The sequence below is a fragment of the Mesitornis unicolor genome, unplaced genomic scaffold (assembly GCF_000695765.1).
Source record: "Mesitornis unicolor isolate BGI_N332 unplaced genomic scaffold, ASM69576v1 scaffold2445, whole genome shotgun sequence".
Taxonomy (NCBI): Eukaryota; Metazoa; Chordata; class Aves; order Mesitornithiformes; family Mesitornithidae; genus Mesitornis; species Mesitornis unicolor.
This window is the reverse complement of record NW_010187329.1, coordinates 147753-168975: the sequence shown is the minus strand read 5'-3', so window position 1 is coordinate 168975 and position 21223 is coordinate 147753. Positions and strand designations below refer to the sequence as shown.

Here is a 21223-nt window from a genome sequence, read left to right as displayed (position 1 = left end):
TCTTTCCCTCCATAGGTTTCACAATTCCAAAGCAAATGGGAAACATAAGTCCTTTCCAATGGTTTAAATTATTTTCACACTTGATGCCAGAAAGTTGGGATAATATCGGGTGGTGATGAAACTGACTTCTTCTTACATATTTTTGGCACCAGCAAAAATGGTTGGCAGAGTTTCAGGAGCTCTGGTGTGGCTTTTAGTACCATGGTACCAGATTTACAGCCCTTCTTCTAAATAATTAAAACCTATATTAAAAAGGGGGGCTGGGGCTACCTCCCAGCTGGAAGATTGGAAAAAGAAGGGGAAGTAGAGGAGAACATCGTAAAGGCAGCTGGAAGAATAAGTCACCAGAGCTTTTGCTGTCTTTGAAACAATTCTGACAAAGCCCAACTTGTAATTGAAATGAAGAGGCAGCCCTTCTGGAAACTCCAGGGCAGAGTGGGTCTTGTAAAATTGGTATGCATTCTGTAGGGCCAAAAAATAATGTCAATAATGGGAGCCCTTCTGGGAGATGTCAAGGTATTTTATACTTAATCAATGACCTTGTCCAAGGGCAAAGTCTCTTCTGAAAGACCCCAGAAGAGGTGACTCTTGTCTCTTTTGAGACAGGGGACTAATTGTTACCATTGTCCTTTGCAGCCATGGCAAATAGAGACATGGATTTTTATTACTTATTTTTTCCAAGTGCACTTTCAAAATTAGTGACCCTTTCTGAGAGATCCTGGTTTCCCCTGAATGCTGTTCAGTTAGTACAGCTGTCAAAAGAGGAGAGCACTCATTTCTGTTAGCAGAAATTCCTCTTGCTGGAAATACTAGGCCAAAGGGATTTCCTGGGTGTACGTGAGGACTGAATTTGGCAGGGAGGTGTGGAAATGTACAATATACAGTGTGTATGTAATGTATATTATAAATCATATTAGTACAGTCAGCTGTTGAATATATAGTATTTGCATGTACGTGCAGAGCATTTATTTGGATGGCTGCCTGCCTGGCACAGAACGCAGTGGGGGGGCAAAAAAGTCTGGTCTCTCTTTATACATATAGGATGGGTGTTAGAGTTATGCAGCCTAGCAGGACCCCTTTGTAGGCTCCTTTGCCTATAAGGTGTACCTATAGTACATCTTACAGGTAATAGATACAAGCTGTATGTTGAGACTTTTAGTTGCAAGACAAATAATCATTGGATTAGTACAATGAAAAGTAAGAAAGAAACCCTCATTGTATGTATTCACTTTCTCCAATGTGTTATAACCTCGCTGTTGATTAATAAACCTGGAGGCTTTAAGTTTTAAGGTAATACCTTTCCTTTCACTTTCTCCTTTTCATGCCAGAAAAAGGAGTGGAAAAGGCATAAAAAGAACCTTGAAAACTCTGGGTTGCAAGGAGAGGAGGGCTCTCTTGGGGCAGAAGCTGCCTTCCAAAGATGTTCTTGCCAGCCCTGGTGTAAGGTCTGGACTTGGTGCAAGCAAGGCAGGGGTTTAGTGCTCTGACCTGTGGAGCCTACTGGTATTTAGACAAGGTCTTTGCCTTCCTTGTGTTACTTATTCCAGAGATGGTGGAAAATCTCGTAACTGGGAAGGTACAACAGTCCATTCCCAGCTTGACCTCTGAAACCCAATCCTCGGCTTGTAGGGAGAGTAGTGCTTGCCATATGGCCCCCATTGTAGTCATGGAGAGGTATTTGGTCCCCATACCAAAAAAATGGGGATGGCTCTGCAAGCCATACTTAAGACATCAATTCACAAGGTGTTGTTTGCAAGAGTGACACACAGAGGTGGTCTCCTGTTTGCAGGAAATCTCACCTCTTTGCTCTGCTGAGATGGTAAATGCCGTTTAATAACAGTGCAATTCTAGCTGGCAATTAGGTGATTATGAAAGGTGATTATGATTTCTGTCAATACAATTTATTTGTCCTCATGTGAGCTGAGCATCTCATAAGACACACCTATTTATGCTTCCAGCTAGATTAGCTGGAAGGAGAGGAAGAAGTGAAAGGAAAGGTGTTGACAAGAACCCCCACCTTTTCTCTGTACATGTACAGTGCACAATGTTTCTAAATAGCGCTCAGTGATATAAAAATAAATACGAAAATGTAAGTTCTTTAGTCTGTACTGTGCAGACTGAACAAGATCATAATCACTTTTCATTTCCTTACGCTGTAAATAGTGATTGCAGTGAAGTGGTCTGGATTCAGACTGGGTTGATAGACAAGGTTAGGATACCAAACTGATGGGGTGTTTGTTCTTTTTTGTGGACAGGTTGGCTATATCCAAATTGGATCAGAGCACATGCTAATACAACCAGTGAATACATCGGAGACCTCATTCAGTGGAAAAGAACACTTCATCAGGCGGAGACGGTCCACAAAATCAAGCTATCCCATGAAGCCACACATTCCTGATGAGCACTGCAAGGTTGTAGCAGGTGAGCTTGAAGTGGCTGAAGAGAACAGCCATGAGTGTGTAATTATATTTTGAACTGTTGCTCTATCAGATATGTCTTTATTTTGTAATTCAAGTGTTCAGGCAGCTGGAGTCAGTGAAAGATGGCAATGCGTTAATGAATCCTTCTGCTATTGCAGGCAGAAGGAGTCACATCACAATACAAAAATCATTAGGACATATGCTGTAACATTCAATTTGTGAGAAGATAAACTTCATGATGGGCCAGAGTAAACTTCTCTTTTAATCATGCAATGTGACCACTGCTCAGGAGTTATTCACGATGTTTTTCGCAAAGGTCCAAATTTTGAAGCTGAAGTCAGTGGCAAGGGGTGTTCTTTCAAATCACGTTTCCACTAGTGTTGTGCTGAGTAGACATGGATAGAATGGTGATCCTTGCATTTCAGAATGCAGAAAACATCACACCAGGTACTTTATAATTTAATCCAAAGTATCATCTGTGGAGTCCAGCTCTGGGGATCCAGCTCTTAACAGGATGAAAGGTACCTGGAGAGGGGAAGAGATGCACAGTTTCTCTTGTAATACAATCTACTTTCTCGTCCAGCTTCTCACATGTCATCATTTTTACTTCTGTCTAGCCATCCATAACAGAGTATATCAGGGTACGTGATCAACTGGGCAGACTTTGCCTTTTTTTTTTTTTTAATTATTGCTTTTGTATGGCCTTATGTGCATTTGTAACTGCCAGATGTAGTTCAGCAAGGTAATTTTTTTAACTAGGAACCTGATTTTGCTTTCTCTTTCTGGTGTTTGACTCGTTAAACTTAAGCTCTAGCTATCATGCTATAGGACTTTTTGTTTCTTTGAGTGACAACTTTTAAATTGTTTGTTTTAAGGCTTGGTGAGAGAAATTAAACATTTTTGTTTTCCTCTTGCCTTGTGTTACAGGGAATGAGCTCCTAGAGATAACAAAAAAAACTTTTAAGGTCTTTGGCTTTCCTTGGAGATGTGTGAACGCAGGTTTGATATGTGGGAATCCAAAATGTGGTAGTAACTCATACAGATATCCCTAGGCTAACTTTGTCTAGATTGGATCTTGAAAGAGCTGCAGCTGTGACAGCAGAGTTACTGTGTGAGTTAGGTAGTGGAGTTCTTGAGCAGTTTTTGTCTGCCATCTTGTTAGGCTGGCTGTGGATACAGTAGCAGCTGAACTGCAGATGTGCCTTGTGTGTGAAGCTATATTGGACCAAACAACCCCTCAAGCAATTTCTAGTACTTTTCTGCTTAAACAGTTTAGCAGTATGAGGTGTATTGTTTCAGTGGTGTTTCTGTGGTATAACAAGAGTTGGGAGGTGAACCAGCTTCCTGAGAAATGGCAATGATTTAGATTTTAATTGTGTGTCTGGCAGTTAATAGTAGACATTCTCTAATGCTCTGGATTCAGTTTCCAGGGTCATGCTGACACACCTTGCCAGTGCTAGGAGCCTGGGTTTAAATCCGATTGGCCTCCATGGGTATGTGTGGTGCTGATGGCATGTTCCAAATTGTCAGTCTTCGGTTGTTAAAGTTAAAATTGTTTTTTAAATTTTTTTTTAAAGAAAGGTGATGATTGTGGATCTGATTTTAAGTCTAGAGTCCCCACTGGAATGGGAGACTGGTAGTAAGGAGATCCAGTTCTTTGGTGATGGTGGTCCTGCTAATATTTTTCTCCTTTCACCTTCCTCCAGTCAAAACATCACGGAAGGTCAGCAGCTTTACTGTATCTTTGCACTTAGAGAGTATGTGCCTGTGAGCTGCTGCAAACCTTGCTGGTGTTCTAATGCTTAGCAGCTGAAACCCTGAACAGATGCAGCTGTCTTGCACCCCTTTCAGTTGGGTGGGGATTTTTTGTTTGGTATTAATAATAGAACAGCTGTTGATATTATTATTTCCCATCATTTTTCAAGAGAAAATGGCTAACTCTAGTCACTGATTATATCCTGTCTTCTCCCATTTTTAAAGCCAGTCAGATTGTCAGCTAGTATAAAGACTTCATTATTGGGAACAGCAGTGGAAGCAGAGGTCTGAAGGAACTGACTGGAACAGACAGCCATGAATTTAAAGTTTGCCTTCATTTCTTGCTTTTTGTATTTAGTTGAGCCTGTGTACCAGCAGAGATGATCTGTGCTTGCTCATAAGGCTGCCTCCTTGCTGACACTGCTTGTTGGTAAATCTTGTAGCAAAGACCTTTATTTTTTCTTATGTGGAGTTGAGCTCTTAGTAGTTCAGCAAGTTTATCATTCTCATGGGTTCAGACTAAGCCAATCTTCTTGTCAATTCTCTGAGTATGAAATCTTGGTTCTGGTTAGAGTTACAGATCCCCTATGTCTCTTTTTTTTTTTTTAGTGGAAACATCAGAATTCAGCACCACTCTGATTTCTTAGCCAAGTACTGTAGGTACTGCAGCACTGTGTTCATAGAAAATGCACTACAAAATTCTTACACTGTAAAATAAGACAGCCATTAGTTAAAAGCTGAATTGAACCAAAATCAGTCCAGGAAATTTGCGTCACCCTTTTGCCACTGAACCTTTTTACCTTCTGTCTATGATCAGGGTGCTGCCTGTCCCTGACAGAACTGAAATTCCCTCCCTAGCAAGACGGACACCGGCTTACATGGGCTGAATGTGTATCCAAGTTCTGAGGCAGAGGGAGATCGACAGTCTGATGTAAAATTTATTTAAGATACGGATCTTGTTCTGTGACTGGATTTTTTTCCTCCCTGATTCTAATTAAGGGGTTGAGCTGGGGCTGGTTTTGGGGAGAGCATGGGCTTTATCCACTCTTGCTTGTGACCAGGATAGCTTTAGTCCCTCTCCCAGCTGGTAGGTGAGGAAGATCTGGGACCGTGTGATTCCCTGCCCTGCCCCGGATCACACAGGAGTTTGCAAAACAGCTGAGAACAGAATTCGTATCCCTTGGGTGCCAATTCTTTGTGTTGACTGCAGGCTGGCTCTGCAAAAAAGGGAGCAAAGCACCCGACTGCTACTCAGTGGGGAGTGCTGCTTGCTCATGCAAACAGCCACCACTTCAAGTAGCCGTGTCATAAAATAATGAAATTGCTCATGGGCTTTGCCACTTAAAGGCAGACTCCTGAATGTTTTTCATTGTTGCGGGAAAGAATTGTAAGTCATGGCTGTTAATAGGCTTAGCACATTAACGACCTAATTGACTTCTGTCTGGTTTGGATTAACTTTTGTGCACAAGGAGTTTAGAAACAAAAAAAAATTAATCCTCTCTGACACACAAAAGGTCCATTCCTAATGAAATTGTGTGGAAATGATGATCTAAGGGCATGTTTCCAGAGTTTCTCCTGGGAAAAGGTCTCTTTACTGTGATACTCACATCATCAGCAGAGTGAAGGGCTGATCAGATTTGTACTAGAGGCTGTTATACAGTGACTTGTCATTTGGCTCACTGAGGCTAAAACTTGGTAGGAAAAAGTAGAGGTTGTAAATATGTGGGAAATATTCACATGCTGGACACTTCAGATACACATCTTGTATTGTGGAACAATATAGACAGAAAAATACATGTCTGAGTAAACACAGTATAAAACGAGTGTTTTTCAAAGTCACAAAATTGCCATGCTTGGGCATTTCCTACTCCTTTGCTGTTCTCCTTGTACTTTCTGAACAGACAGGAATCACCTCTAAAGATATTTTCTTCTTAAAATGTCATAATTCAGTGATACTTGGCATGGTATGGGGTTGTCTGTCAAAGCACCAGATGCTGAATTTTTGATGTTAGTGATTGATCGTATTGATCATCTATGAACTTAATTGATTGTAAAAAGAGATGCATGGTGATATAAAGACTTGTGTGAGTATTTGTAGGGGAAGGAGAAAAGCATTTTAAGAGAGCAAAATTAACTTCATCAGCAGGTGCCATTTGTCAGCGCTACTGAGGGAATAGAGAGCCCAGCTTTCTAAGGACATTTCTTTTGTGTTCCACCCAGAAGTGGGGCACTTTTCTTTCAGAACCCAGCCATAGGAGAGGGAAACTGAGCTGAGCAGTTTCTTGGAGCAAGGTAATGCTCGCAGTCTGGTTTGATAAGTGGTTGTTAAAAATCTCTGAAACAACTTCTTTAGTCTCAGTGGCGTAACATGTCCTACAGCACTTGAAGTTATTTTTAGAGCTGCAGGAGAACTTTGTGGGAGTCAAATTTCTCCTGGAATAATCTCTATAAGAGGATTAGTCAGGAATGGGAAAGTACTTAGGGTCTTGCATGACTGGATCTTTGAGATTTGAATCTGAAAGTGCCTTCTAATGGGTTAAAAAAAAAAAAAGAATCCCAGGTTTGTGGATTCAAGGCTGATGTTTTAATTCCTTTGTTTAAATTCTGAAGTGCTCCAGCAGCAAAGGACAGATCCCATCACCATGGGCCAGGTGCTATTGTTAGTCATATGATATGTGTATACATATTATTTTTATCACCTGTCATCCAGTGGGAGAAAGAGTTCAAGACACAATGCACATTTCTGCTCAGACATGAACATGAGCCCCTGTGAGGCAAACAGAAAACCTATTAAAAGGTTTCCAGGTGCATATGCTGTGAGGGGGAAGGAAGGAAAGGTTGGGTTTCATTTGCTCTGAAGCATGGTGTCAGTAGGAACATGGGAAATAGCTTCACACCAGTGATGTGAAACACTTCTTTGGTACTCATCTCTAGACACTGGGCTGCATCTGGGGTACAAACCTGCTATCACATGCTGTTCTGATTTTAAGGAACAAGTTTGATGACTTTCTTGTCAAAGGTCCTAGACTAGTGGTCTTTCTGGAGAGAGAATGGAGCCATGGGGAGTTTTGATTGTAGGTTTTAATAAATACAAGTAAGAATTTATCTGCAGATGAGCCAAGTGAGGAGAGAAAGAGATCTCTTTTAATGCATCATAAGTGATTTTTGCAGATCCCTCAGGTTTGGCCTAGGCCTCCACAAACAGTCTTCTCAATTTATTTGTGGGGACAAGAGGTAGCTGCAGGGCTAATCTGTGCTTTGGCCATATCTGTGATTCCCACCAATCTGACTCCATAGGAAAAGCTCATGGCATAGAGAAAATGGGCAGACCAGAGAGAACTATGGGGGATCTATACCATCTCCTTTATTAACTCCCTGTAGCTAAGAATGGGAGTGGAAAACACCTGAGAGAGGGCTTATTTCATTGCTCTGTCTCTCTGTAACCTTGTAATATATATAATAACGCTGTTTCTTTGTGACAAGAAAGACGCTGTGACACTGTTTCTTTGTTTCTTTGTGCTGTAATAAATGGATATGGTTATGGTAACTATCATGGAACAGCATGTAGTTCAACTAATTTATTGAGATCAGGTCACGGATTTTGCATCTTTCATATGCCATCAAAGCCTATGGATGGGAAATTTTTTCAGTTGTTCTTGGTAAGAGAAGATATGAGTGTCAGAGAGAATCAAACCATATTATGAAAGCATAAGAATCTCCTCTAACGAAGTCATAAAACTTTGTTTCTTTGGGAAAAGTAAGTTCTGTTACAGCCTTCCCCAAAGTCTCCAGTGATGTATTGAAGTCCATTTGCATAGAAGGGATTTGATATAAAATACAGTCCAGGAGCATGAGAGGGAGCAGCTTGTCTTTGGAGGGAAGGTTGATATTTCATGTTTATGATATAGACCTCATAAATTACTCTTAAATGTGCATTGTCCCTTTTGTCAGTTTAAATGAACCATTTTTCATTTAATGCAAATGTACTGCATGGAGAGAAGCATGTAAGGAAAATACAGGAAGATCAAGATTTTAATTTGCAAAATAACAATGTGTTGCTTCTCTGTAGAGTTACTTTTCAACCTGTTTTAACAATTGATCAAAGCTGGTAATAATTTAAATAAGTGGTAGTATGCAGGTATCAAATGTAGGGAACGCTTTCCCTGAACAGGTATAAATCCTAACCACATGTTACTGCTACGTTGCGTTTCCCCATCTTTAATCATTGTCTCTTAGCTGTGTTTTCTCTGCAGGTTTGACTTGGCCTGAAATAGCAGTTGTTATGGCCAAAAACATGCGCACTAAAAATAGAGAGATGTAATGCAACCTGTATTAGTCCATATTAGGAAGCATCTGTTGAAGAATTAAAGCAAAGATTTCAACAATGGGCTGTGCAGAAGATGTAATGTGATTAAGTGTTTGCAAGCATAGAAGTGTTCCTTGTATCAGAAATTCAGCACTTTACCCATGGGAATATATCTCACTTGTGTGGATAAATCCCTTGGTTTCTCCAGGTCCCTGCTCTTCTGAACAGGGAGTCTGGATTTTCCCTGTAAGTGTGTGATTGCTTCCTTATGGCTGATGAACAGCAGCCTTTTGGAGCAGTCTACCATTCAGAAGTGTCCATTTCCATCACATGTGGCAAGTGAAGTTTTATGCTGTCTGTTCTGGATGCAGCCCTCAGCATGGATAACATGGAGCAGGAAGGACTCCAGTTTCTTCTTCTTTGACTGTCAAGGTGCAAAAGAGACCAAAAAAGAAGGCAAGCAAATATGTATGTATGGATAATGTAATGTATGGATTTCTTCTCTTTCCAGAGCAGACGCACACAGTAGGGCTGTGATGCTCTTTCACTTGGTTCCTAATGAAAATTAGTGCTAGTCTGCATTGAAACTTGATTAATCCAAACTGGCAGGTGGTAATGAGTTAAGCTGTCTGGTGTATGCTATCTTTGTCTTGGGATGTTCACAGGTATTTCAGTGGTTGTTCTGGCTAGAAAGGCAGACAAAGGGCTCCAAGGAGACTAAGGTATATCACTTACCTTTTAGCTGTCTTTGTTTTTTCCATAGTGTCATAAATCATAGCTCAGGTTTAGAGCCAAGAGTTGAGAATTGGGACTCTGGCCTCAATTTCCAATGTTGTTTGACCTTCAACAGAGCCCTTGGGGTCTTTCTTATAAAAGCTACCAAATGTTGGGCACCTACATGTTTGTGTGGCCAAGATGGGAACACTTTGGGGCAGGTTTTGTCTCAGTTCAAAAGCATAAACTTCCTTAGAGGTAGTTTGTAATTCTAAGTGATGAGTAATAGATGTCCCAGACTGTGAACCCAAGACTGAAGGCATGGAAAATAAGAGGTCACTTAGACTATAACCTCTAACTCTCAAACAGTTTCTTTATTTGCAAATTAGGGCTGCTAACTCTGAGCTGACAGTGGTACCAAGAGCCTTTGGATCTGACAGTTGCTCTGTAAAACTGCCAGCTTCTTTCTTGGCTGATCTGTTCCCTGTATAGTTTAACATATCTGTATACTTTAGGGGTTAAAAGTAACTATTACACTACTTTTACTTCACTTGGATCTGCTGAGCCAACACCACTGTGGGAGAAGTGCCTGTATTCTTTACTGGCTTTTGCAAATCATCAGAAGGAAATTGCCCAGCTTTCAAGGTCTGTGCCACCTCTCTCAAGGTATAGGTGCAATGGTGAGGTCAGGCTGTAGGTGGGGAGCCCCAGGTTTGGTGAGTCCCTGAGCTCTTCCAACCTCAGCAGAAGCAGTTGGAGTTTGGCTGCCAAAGCCCACGATGGGTTGGTAAGGCTGGCAGTTGTAAAAACATCCTTTGCGAACCAAGCATGTTCGCTAAAGACTCGTTAAAATAAACGTGGAGGCCAATGATGCAATTTTTTCACAGCATAACTGCAGCCAAGCATTCTGTAGTCTCTGAAGCCCTTAAGTATGTTAGGACTGTGCTTTGTGACTGGTCTCAAATCTGCTGAGTTTAAGTGATCAAAACAAGAGTCTGACTTCAGAGTCTTACATACATCACTCCTGATCACTCAGACCTAATTATATTTGTGAGACAAGTATCTTCTCTGTGGCTCCAAGTAAGTTGGGAAATAAATTCAGCTTCAGAGAACTTGCAGCTTGTAACAGAGCAAATCCAATACAGGATGAGAAAGTGAGGCACAGCAGCTTGGAGTGGCAGAGCAGGTATTTCCATTCCCAGTTTGTCTTACCACGAAGCCATGCTTGCTGTGCCTACTTTTTGTAACATTAAATTGTCTTCTCTGACTGTCTTATATGAGTTAATCCTTTTTTGTAGCTGGATGAAAAGCCTAAAATGAAGGTGCCCTTTTAAAGGAGATGAGTGCACATAGTTCAGGGTGCAGCGGTCTTTGAAATTCTGCAAATTGAACCAGTGAGGGGACAGAGATCAAAGCACTTATCCTATGCTATCTTATATTAAAGACAAAGTCCTGATGTTTTGCAGAAGAATAAGGTTTTAAATGACGTGTCCAAGCCACAGACTAACTTGGATAACAATCCTTGCAATAAAATCTCTGTGGTGTTTTGAGATGCAGCAGAGTTCATGACTTCTGTCTCCAATTCTTGTTTGCTGCTGTGCCAGACAAATAGTCATGAACTTGTGATTTGGTATGAAAGTGACTGTGTGAAAACAAAACAAAAAGAAAACAACACAACAAACCACCAAAAAAACCCAAATCCAAGCACAAAAAAACCTAACAAAAAACCCCATCAAAGCAAACAAAAACCCCAAACAAACAAAAAACCCCAAACCAAGCTGAACCAAACAAAAACGGAAGTATTTTTAACATTTTTGGGCAGTGGTTTAGAGAGCAATGGATCATTCTCCTATGCAGTGATTTTTTTCCTACCAGTTGATATATGATTTTGTTTGTCATTCTTGTCAGAAAGAGATTGGGGTTGCATAACCATTTTGTTGAACAAGGTATTAAAAATGAGGGGACAGTTCTCAGTCTATAATCAGCTGTGCTTTGGATGAAGAGATGTTTCTGGTGGCATCCACGAATTTTGAACTGCCCCCCTTTATGTGTCTGTGGTGATCTCACAGCTCTGAACTGTCCTGTGATCTGTGGTTGCTCTTTTAGCTCGGACTGTGTTAGCACAGATCCTTCAGACTTCTCCAATGAATGTTTTGTCATCCTGGAAGTCTCAGATCTCTGAGCCTGTCCAAATTTGTCTTGCTTCTAACCATGGGCAACTTGATCCTCGGGCCAAGCAAACAAAGCTGCTGACTTGTACAGCTTGTGGGCATCCACTGTGGTGATGCTGCGCAGTTGGTCTTTTGAAGAAATTGTTCAATAAACGGTTTGGAAGCAGCTCTGCTGTCAGATCCAAACATGAGGAGTAGATTGCTTTAACTATAGCATATTTCTCTTGATCTGTTTAAGTGATAAACACTCATCTCTGTGTTTCAACTCACCACCCTTTGATCTTAATTCAGACTAAGAAGGAAGCCTGCCTGTGTTCTGTTTAGGTTTTGCTTTTGTTCTGATCCTGGGATGCAAATGCTGCTGCTGACTTCCACTTAGTTTCACCTTCTCCCTGGGCTCCACCTCACACCTTGCCTTCTTGACTTGAAATGAAATCAAGTCGTCATGCTAGATTTGAAAATTTCTTTGAAATTAGTGCAGTGTCTAGATTAAATAGCAATGTCCAAGATAGATAGATACAGTATAACAATCTTTTAAACACAAAACTGGTAGCCTTTTGAGAGGTGTTTGTATCTTACTACTGGTACCAGAGAAATTTTGTGGCATACTGTCCCCCTGATAATTCAGCAAACTTGCCCTTCTTCTAATTGACATATGGTTTGGGGTTAACTGGTAAGCATATACCTCAAGAACTTCCTTTCTTTAATTTCTTGGCTTGGTTTGTGTGCAGGATTCTCTTTTTTCTTTCTCTCTGTTTTGCTTTAGAGAGGTGATGATTTTTACTTTTAAGTGAAACTCATAAAACCCTCCTAATGTGAGTACCAGTGAAGGATTCTCCAGAAACTCCTGGGGCACAGGGAGAACTAATGTTAGCTGTTTGCCCCGCTTGCATATATTCTCCTCCTTTTTATGCTGCTGAAGTAACAGCATAAAGGAAGACAGAGCAGACTCTGCAGTTACAGCAAAAATGTGCCAAAACCCAGGCAAGGCTAGACAGGGCTTTTGGTGTGTAATAGGAAAAGGTCATTTGGGGCGGTTGCTTTGGAATTGTACATCTGTTGGGTTGCCATAAAAAGCACTGAACATAAAGAGTTTTCTACTGAGGCTTCAGAGGAGCTCTATTGTGCTTCGGATCGCAGTAGGGACTATGTATTTTTGCCATTTTAAGGAAGATTTCAAAGACTTCTGGACTGCAGAATTGATATGATCATGTTGCTTTCCAGGTGACTAACCAAGGAAAGGTAAGACCCTGTAAATAAAGGCCAGCTAATGAGTTTGTGCAATGTTACATTCATCTTATACTCAGGATCTGGAAGAGTATCGCTCTTCTCCCATCACCTAACAGTCCTGAATTTTGTGGGATATTTGGCCAGATAGACCATGTAACACACTGTCAAAGTGACTGGCAAAAGAGTAAAGTCCCTTGAGCCTATTCACCTGCATCATATATGTGCTGTGTCGTAGATTGACTGTTTCAGCTCATATTTCACATGAAATTCTCTGACCTCTTAAGCGGGGAACACCTGACTCCTAAAATAGTGTGCAGTTTGGTTATGTATGCTCCCCACAATGTAAACTCCTCTGACAGGCTCCTGCCCGTGGTTTATAGCCTCTTATGCCTTCACACTAACACTTAACATCTGCACCACAAAATTTGTAACATCAGTTTGTTCAAATAAAGAATCCACCAAGCATTTAATCCTTGTTTTAATGGCTGATGTTTATTTTAGTTCGGGGTTTCATGTATTCATGTAGGGATTCTCTGCCCATAGTCCATAAATCATGCAGGGCAAGAGTGAGACTTCTCTGTGCTGGCTTGTTTCCGAAATAAGGCTCTAGAGATGGGGTTTTTCTTGATACCTCTATAAACTTGACTCACCTCAGCTATGAGTTACAGATGCATTTAATGAGGACTTTTACTATTGGTTTTGGATCTTTTTCTCCTCTTCATCAAATGTCTGCGATATGGGATGTGTGTGTTTCTTTTGTTCTGTTTGTGAAGGTTCATCCATGCAAATTACAGTTGTGTTTTCTCCATCTGCTTGATTATGCTGGAAAATTGTTTGCATGTGTGGTAGGCAGGAAGATGCAAATAGAGACCACTCTGAAAGTAGCCCCTGCAAGGACAAAAAGAACAGAGAGAATAAAGAAAAGTTACCCTAGAGAGGAGCTACAAACTTAAAAAGTGAAAGAAAAAAAGGGGTCACATTCGCTCTTCTGTTCAAGTAGTTTGTGTTGTTTTACCTTGCCTCTTCTGTACCATCATCACTGACCACCTGAACTCTTTGTAGGCTCCCTCAGGTCCATTACATGTTGCTTGGTTTAAGTGCTCAGTAAGCTTACACTTGGACAATGTGAGGGAGAGGAGGAGAGTAAAGGCCCAAATTCCCTAAGTTAGGTCACTTTGGCTGTGTTTCCAGGCAAGTCTGTGGGGTGGTAGTTTTCCACACACAACCTCTAATCCCTACCACCCAGTGGAAAGCAGCCAATCCACAGCTTCAAGTGAAACTCATATAGAAATGGGGGTCAAAGGCTTTGTGTGAACCAAGACTACCCAGCAATTTGCCAGGAGTCCCTTCACACTGCTGCTCTCCAGAAATCACACCTTTTGGAGTTTCATACAGCTGCCTTCTGCAAAGAGGTGCTGAGAGGAATCGGCAAAGGCTTGCCAATTCCTTCATCTGCCTCTGGAGGAGGGACGACTGCATCCCATCCCATGGCAAATGACCATGGCGTGACCTCTTGTAGTGCAAGCTGCAGTCCAGCATTGTGCGCTTCTCCTCTGACACAAGTGGTTCTTTTCCACCAGAAAAGAGATTTTTTTTTTAAGTAAAATCCCACAGTACTGTAGCTGTCCTGCGGTCCATGCAAAAACAAGCCTTGAAACTTGGTTATTTTCATCTTTGTTGCTGGCATGTAGCTTCCATTATTTATGAGCACCCCAAGTTTTCATTTTTTTCCTTGTCCATGGGCTCCTGTCTGCTTTTTTAGACCCAGGGGGGATGTTTCCAAACTCTTTTTAGAAAGATTCAAATCAAATTTCATGGTTGTTTTCTCAGTTTAAAATATGTACCCAGTGTTGACAGTTGATGCCTTGGGCAGAAATGCATGTTCAGAGCTATACTGGATGACTGCTAGACAACACAGCATAGGGATATGGGATGGACATGTGCAAATGTGCATATTGACAAGGCAGAAAATGTATGAATGAGCAGAAGGCAGGGAGCCCATCTCAGGTGGGCTTTAGGGGGCTGATGGAGTTTACCACCCTGAATATGAGAAGGTCAGTCAGGAAAAACTGATGATCTGGACACGAGTGCATTTACCAGCCTGGGAAAGAAGGGAAATTCAAGCCGAATTATGTAAGGGAGCTGGTTAAGCAGACTGTGGAAAAACAGGATCAGTGAATGCGAACTCAGATCTGCCTGCTGCAGAATGCTTTGTTAAGAAAGGGTCTCACGTTAAATCTACAGAAAATTAAAAAGTGATTCTGTGCTCTGGGAAATGAGCAGCGTGTGTAGTGTGACATGAGGTGTTTGTCTGATCATCCGTTATGGTCTATCCTGTGTCACTTTTGCACTGAATACTGTATTTATGCTGTTTCAGGACCCGTTGTGTGTTCTGCTCCCTTTTTCACTGGAAGAAATCAGCAGTAATACCAGTGTCAGAATCTTATCCATAGTACATTGCAGGCTGAGCAGCAAACAGATGTAATTTCTGTGAATCTTGGCCATTTTTCTTATGGCCAGATAAATTTGTTTTAATGACTTCATTTGCTTTTCTTTCATTTTACAATTCAAAACATGAATTTTTTTTGTGTTTGCAATGAAGTGAGTAGATTCAATGTCAGATCTGAATTTAATTTCTCCTTTGTTCATGCCTCAGCTGCTTTGCACATCTGCCTTTGAGCTGTGAAACACATTTCATCTTCCAGTTTAGAAGAGGACAAATTACTAATACTTTAGTCTTCTAGTTTGGAGGAAGGGAAGCTTAACTTCTGCTTCTTAATTTTTGCTGACCACTTCTTTGCTTGATTAGAATGGCTCCTTTTTCCAGGTTCTTGTAACTTAAGTTCATTGTGGATCAGCTGGTCTCGGAAGTCCCTTGCTTTTGGTGCACGTACCACAATAATGAGGCATGTGAGCTCTGCACGTAGGTGGCCGGTGACTGCAGCTGCTGGTGCTGGTGCTCATGCCAATAGCAATAAATGAGCAAAGAAAGCTTGAGAAGGTCTTATCTAGCCTGACCTTCTGCACTTCTGGGTTTTATCCAGAGACTTCTGAGGTTGGCCAATAGTGCATGTTCCAAAACAATCTGACTTAATTTAAAATTGTTGAGACTCTATCTTGTGTTCTGTTACACTGATCTAGTAGTGCTGGTAGCAATTAAAAATGCAACTGATGGAATTATTGACTCCAGGAATATCTGACAACTTCTCTGGCTAAGGAGTGTCTGCAGAGTCTAGAGTGTGCATTGCATCCCAAAGCATGATCTCCTAGCCTAAAGGTTTCTTCAACAAATTTTTCCGTAATTAGCACTTTTTCCATTATAGTGGAATGTTGTGCTTTTCACAGGCAAGATTTCAAAGTTCTGAAATATTTGCAGGAGAACAACTTATTGGTTTTTGTTTTACCATTCTGGACTTCTTCTCTTTTCCCATCCTCTTTCCTATTTGCATGTAATCTGGTTGTCTCATTCAAGCCTGCACACGGAGGTACAGATGTACTTGCAATGGAACATCTTGGTTGTTTCTTTTAATCAGCAAATGACACTTTAGTTAAAGGTCATTGCAATCTGAATCTGCACAAGAACATTTGTTGAAAAGAGCATAAACGTTTTACTATGATCTGCCAGCCTTAATGAGTATTTTGACTTTTAGAAAAGAAGAGACAAAAGAAAATGAGATCAACGGGTGACTGGAGGGAGAGAAGAAACGCCATTCGACTCACCAACGAGTACACAGTAGAAACTCTGGTGGTGGCAGATGCCGATATGGTCCAATACCATGGTGCAGAGGCTGCCCAGAGATTCATCCTCACAGTTATGAATATGGTAAGTAGGCACTTTACTCGCAAAAGAAGAAGCAAGAGTAAACAGATCATATCCAGGGCAGGTTAAATCTGGCTTCCTTGACAGCTGAACTGGGTAACTGTTTTGACCCTGAGGTATGAGGAAAAGTTTTGATTTTCTTGTGTTATATGCCTCTTCTCCCCAGCCGTGTGATTCCCTGTATTTGCCTAAGAACATTACAATAAAAAAATCTTTTGAAACTGGAAGTTTTCAGTTAGGAAATACTCCATAATTGTTCAGGAGTGGTATTTTCTACCATGTTTTTTGTTCTGCTGTGGTTTACCTTGGAAGAGTATCCCAGAGTGGATAGATGGTCTTGTCTGACATGATGTTTCTGGGGTTCCTAAAGATCTGTCAGGAGTGAGAAGAGCCTTTTGAAACCACAAGCTCGAATGAAGTGTGGCGTGTTAATTTGTTAGCTGTCTGGTAGTTAAGCCTTTTGTCTCAGTTGATAAGGGAACACAAAGCCTCTCTCAATGAGTGCTCACTTGTTCACTTGTTAGCAGTGCCAGTAAAGAGATAATGGCTAAATTGGATGTGGACATTGAGCACTCTGCTCAGAGATGGCAGGGGTCCTTCCAGAGACCAGGAAGTCTTGGAGAAAACTTGTATTCTTCTGCCCATGCTATTGTAACATCCAGGAACAACAGTTCATTCTCCTGCTGTTGTTGTTCATGGGCAGCAAATTGGCTTGGAAAAAAAAAACAGTTCTTAATAGTAATTGACTGGTCATGCTTCTCAGTGAAGAGCTGAGTGATGGATTCTCCGTGCATAATTCGGCTGTGGGACAACAGCTTTTTAAGAGGTCTTGTATTCCTTTATCAAGCACTGGTGTGAGGGAGCCCTCCTATAGTGAAATGCTTTGCTGATTAAGCAGGAAGTTTGTTTAACTAGTCTTTTCTGTTAACAAGCTGCTTTTCTGTGTCCTTTCCTCTAGCTTTAATTTTGCCTTCTACCATGCTGTGACAATAGTTACTTAATAGGGCTTCATTGTGTCTCTACACTTATTTGGATGGGTTTGTAGGAAATGTCTTCTCACAACTAATCCATTCATGCCACCATCACTTCAGGGTCTACTTACTGGCTTTTTTGCATTTAAGGAGGTGTTTGCTGGGGCCATAAGAGCAGGAGTCCTCCTAAAATCTGTTCTGTAGTGATTCATCTGCCGTTGTCCCCCACAGTTCTGCTGGGGGTGGGACAGGGCATTATGGCTGTTAAAGCTTTTAAAACTTGTGTCTAATCATGTATCTTGACGATCCTAATTCCCAAATGTAAATTATTTCAGTGTAGCCATTAGTGCATCTCTATGTTGTGTAGCTTTATCAGCCTGTAAAGATTGTTAGGGTTGAGTACACTGATAGACAAAGTCCTAAACAAAAGATGGTCCTGAATACTGTTGTCTGTCCAGGTGGAGGAGTACTGCAGAGCATCTCAGCAGCATCAGCTTGCCAGATGTGAATATATACGTGTGGGAAGGTGCTGATGGATGGGTTGGGTTCTCTAAACCCACATACTAAAAAAATATTGAAGCTTAGTTTCCAATGGCTTTGGCTGATGGACTTTTAAGCTAGGTTCTGATGCTGTAGTGTGAGCTCACCACTTTATTAGACACTAGAGTGTGCACATGGAAGAGGACTCTTGGCTGAGGAACACATTTATCTGACATCTCCTAAGGTGCAAAGTCTGGCTGAAATGCTTCCCACTGTTAAGTCATTGCTCCTAGGGGCTCACCCTTGTGGTTTTTCTGATGTCTGATAAGATTTGAATTTATTTTTCAGCCTTCAGAGAAGCACTGATGGTCTTTCTCCTTTGGCCACCTACATTCACACACTTGTAGGAACACAGTATCTTTCAGGCCTCTACTTCCCTGAGGAAACTGGTTGCGAGTGGCTGGCAAGATCAGAAGATTAATAGGCAAACACATAGATGGCATCATTGCATAAATCCTTTATTCTGTGGCTATGAAACAAGGTGAACTTCAAGGAAATCAAAGGAAATTTTAACACTCCCTTTGCCATAATGAAAGCTGATCTTCTTCCCAACAAGAAGCTGAAGAATAATGCAGAAAACATATTTCAGGAAGAGAGAGAAGATAAGCACATGGTTTAGGTAGGCTGTACTCAGTCACACTCTTTGAGTAGTGCCTGAACCAGCCATGGTGAATGTTTGTGTGGTAGTTTCTCATCTGTAAAACTGTGGTACGAGGAATAGGACTGCCCTAAGTCCTTAAGGCAACATCTGTTATGTGCTTCTCTGGTGCAGGGTCAGTTGTGCCCCATGTAATCACGCAAATTAAGACCTCTTTGCTAATTGGGATCTTTGTTTCCTGCCTGTTTCAATACAACTTCTGTCAGCCTTCTAAGACTGTTAGTTGAGGGACAGGATTTGCCCTGTGATATTAGGCAGTGCTTATTCAGCTACACTACAGGATGGCGGGCTGCCTCTAAAAGAAACCAGAATGTTAATTTTGGCTTGGATGCTTGCATTTAAGCAAATAGAACATTACTGGTCAGGGGTATATTAACTTAACTCCTCTCTGTAAGCCATTACGTTTACTGTCAAACCACAAAACAAGCATTAAGAGGTCTTATTAATGCATTTTATATTTATAGACTTTTTAAATAAAGTGATCTGCCTTAAAGTATTTAATATCTATTTATGTTACAAGAATTTCTGAAGGAAAAATGTCAGCATTACAAAATACTGTTTTATCGCTCCCTTGGTAAATGAGAATCTGAGGGAAAAAAACCCCACCACCCTCCTCTAGAATAACAGCTAAGAAACACAGCAAACCCCTTTTGCAACCCAGAAAGAGCAGGTAGTTATTAGTGTAGCAAATGCTGTATTTCTAATGATTTTCAATGGTTCTGACAACCCCCCTGAACAGAGAATAAATTCACATTAAAGCTACCTGGTTTTTTATTCTGAATGCCATTGTATGCGAGCTCTTCCATTTACTGAACTAGTGTTGGAAATTGTAAGACAGATTTTTCCAAGATCATGTCCCTCAAAGGTACTCTGTAATGTATGAGTAAGAACAAGCATGGCTCCAGGGCTTTGAGTTGACTGTTTTTGAGTCGCCACCTCTAAAATGAGATCTTTTCTTGTTTTCTGGCAAGGTATTTGATTCAGCATGATTTTCCTAATGGGCAAATCCTCATTCCTTTAACAAATAATGTTTTTTTTTAAAAAAGCTGATAAAGAAGTTGTCAAATGCCAGCATGTACATCTGCAGCGTTAGTGAGGTGGTGAGTTTATGGGCATGCTAGAGGTAAGGACATGGAAAGATATCAGCAGAATTATAGAAATGCAAAACCAGCTACTTAAATATATATGTGCAGGCTTATTTTTCTAAATTAAACTCCCTTGGTATTGGGGGTTTGCAGTGTTGCAGTGTTGGCATATCAATTCTTGTCTCTCCTTTACATCCTTTGGCTTGAGAGCATCTCCCATTTCCTACCTTCATTTGTGCCCTTCTTCAGTCGCTACCAGCATTTAGAACTTCCTCTAAATTCCAAAACAAAGTGCCTTGTAGTAAACCATGCTTATTTTGCTCACCCATTCTGCTTTCTTGGAGTTTTATGCTTTTATTTCCTCTTGTGTTTTATTTTCATCTGAGAGAAGTGGCCAGTAAGACAAAAGGGAGTTTCTCTGTCCTCATAGACAGGCAAACTGCACTGGCCTCTGCTGCGGCTAGTCTTCAGAACTCATGCTTTCAGCTCCCTGGAGAAGTCTGATTCAAATGGTTCTAAAGCTTATGGTAAATGAGGTATGAAAGCTTTTGGAAAGTTCTGTCCACGGTCATAGTTGTTTTAACAATGAGGAGTGACTGGTTTCAGCTCGTACCTGAACAGCAATTGTGCAGAGCTTACTTTGCAAACCAAGTCCTGCTCAGACTGACCCTTAGGGACAGAGATGTCTGAATTTCCGAGACCACAGCATAGTAATCTAAAAGCTGCTTTCTATGGGTTTGAAAAACTTTAAAAAAAAAAATAGGGTTTTTTTTCTCCCCTAAGTGCATTCTTGGGGGTTTTTGGAATAAATTACAACTGTGATTTGCTTTTGAGCTTGCCTTTTTCTGAGAGAATACAGCATGCAGGGGTAAGTTGCTGTATTATGTGTTAGTTCTCCTGCAGCTGTTGCTAAGCCATGCGATTAGTGTGAAAGCTCTTTGCAGCAGCAAGCAATAACTTGAAGTTAGTGATCTTTTGGATGTCATTAAGAGGGAATATTTTTATGTTGTTCTTTAGGAATAATACTGGTTTACTCTCTGAAGCCTTATTTTGCACTCTGCGGATCGTTTTTCATTTTGGATTTCCCCCTGTGAGAGATTTTTTTCTATGTTGAAGTGGCAGATAAAATCATTTTTATCATGCATGTATTGATGGATTTATATCTCTGTGCTCCTGGGGACTGGCACATAAAGGCTCCAGAGCTGCCACTGATAATCAGCTCCTTTACCCTGATCTGGAAGTTTGATGATGAGAACAGGGGTGTAAGGGAAAAGGATATAAATATTTGATCACTGTCTACAGATTTCTCTTTTCACTCCAGCAACCCCAGGAGAAAGAGTTATGTCAACTGTATCTTATAAAGAGCCATGAATGTGTTCTTTTTCATAATATTTAATAGAGTAATTTGAAAGCTTGGCTTTAGGTGGGTGTTAGAAATCCTATAGCACTTTTCAAAACAAGTGAAAGACAACTTCAGTAACCTGACTAATGCTTCTGCTGTCCAGACGCCGTCCAGCAGCCAAGGCAATGGGGAGGCTCTCGCTTGAGTGCAA

At 41.0% G+C, this 21223-nt stretch overlaps 1 protein-coding gene across 1 annotated transcript in view; it reads left to right on the top strand.

The window, feature by feature from the left end:
- Positions 1 to 2285: 2285 nt before the first annotated feature.
- ADAMTS17 (ADAM metallopeptidase with thrombospondin type 1 motif, 17) overlaps positions 2286 to 21223 on the top strand; it is a 158806-nt gene continuing 139868 nt past the window's right edge. Inside the window, exons 1-2 of the mRNA XM_010185394.1 lie at positions 2286 to 2421; positions 16247 to 16419. Coding sequence (XP_010183696.1) covers positions 2286 to 2421; positions 16247 to 16419 — 309 coding nt within the window. The remainder of the gene's footprint in view (positions 2422 to 16246; positions 16420 to 21223) is intronic.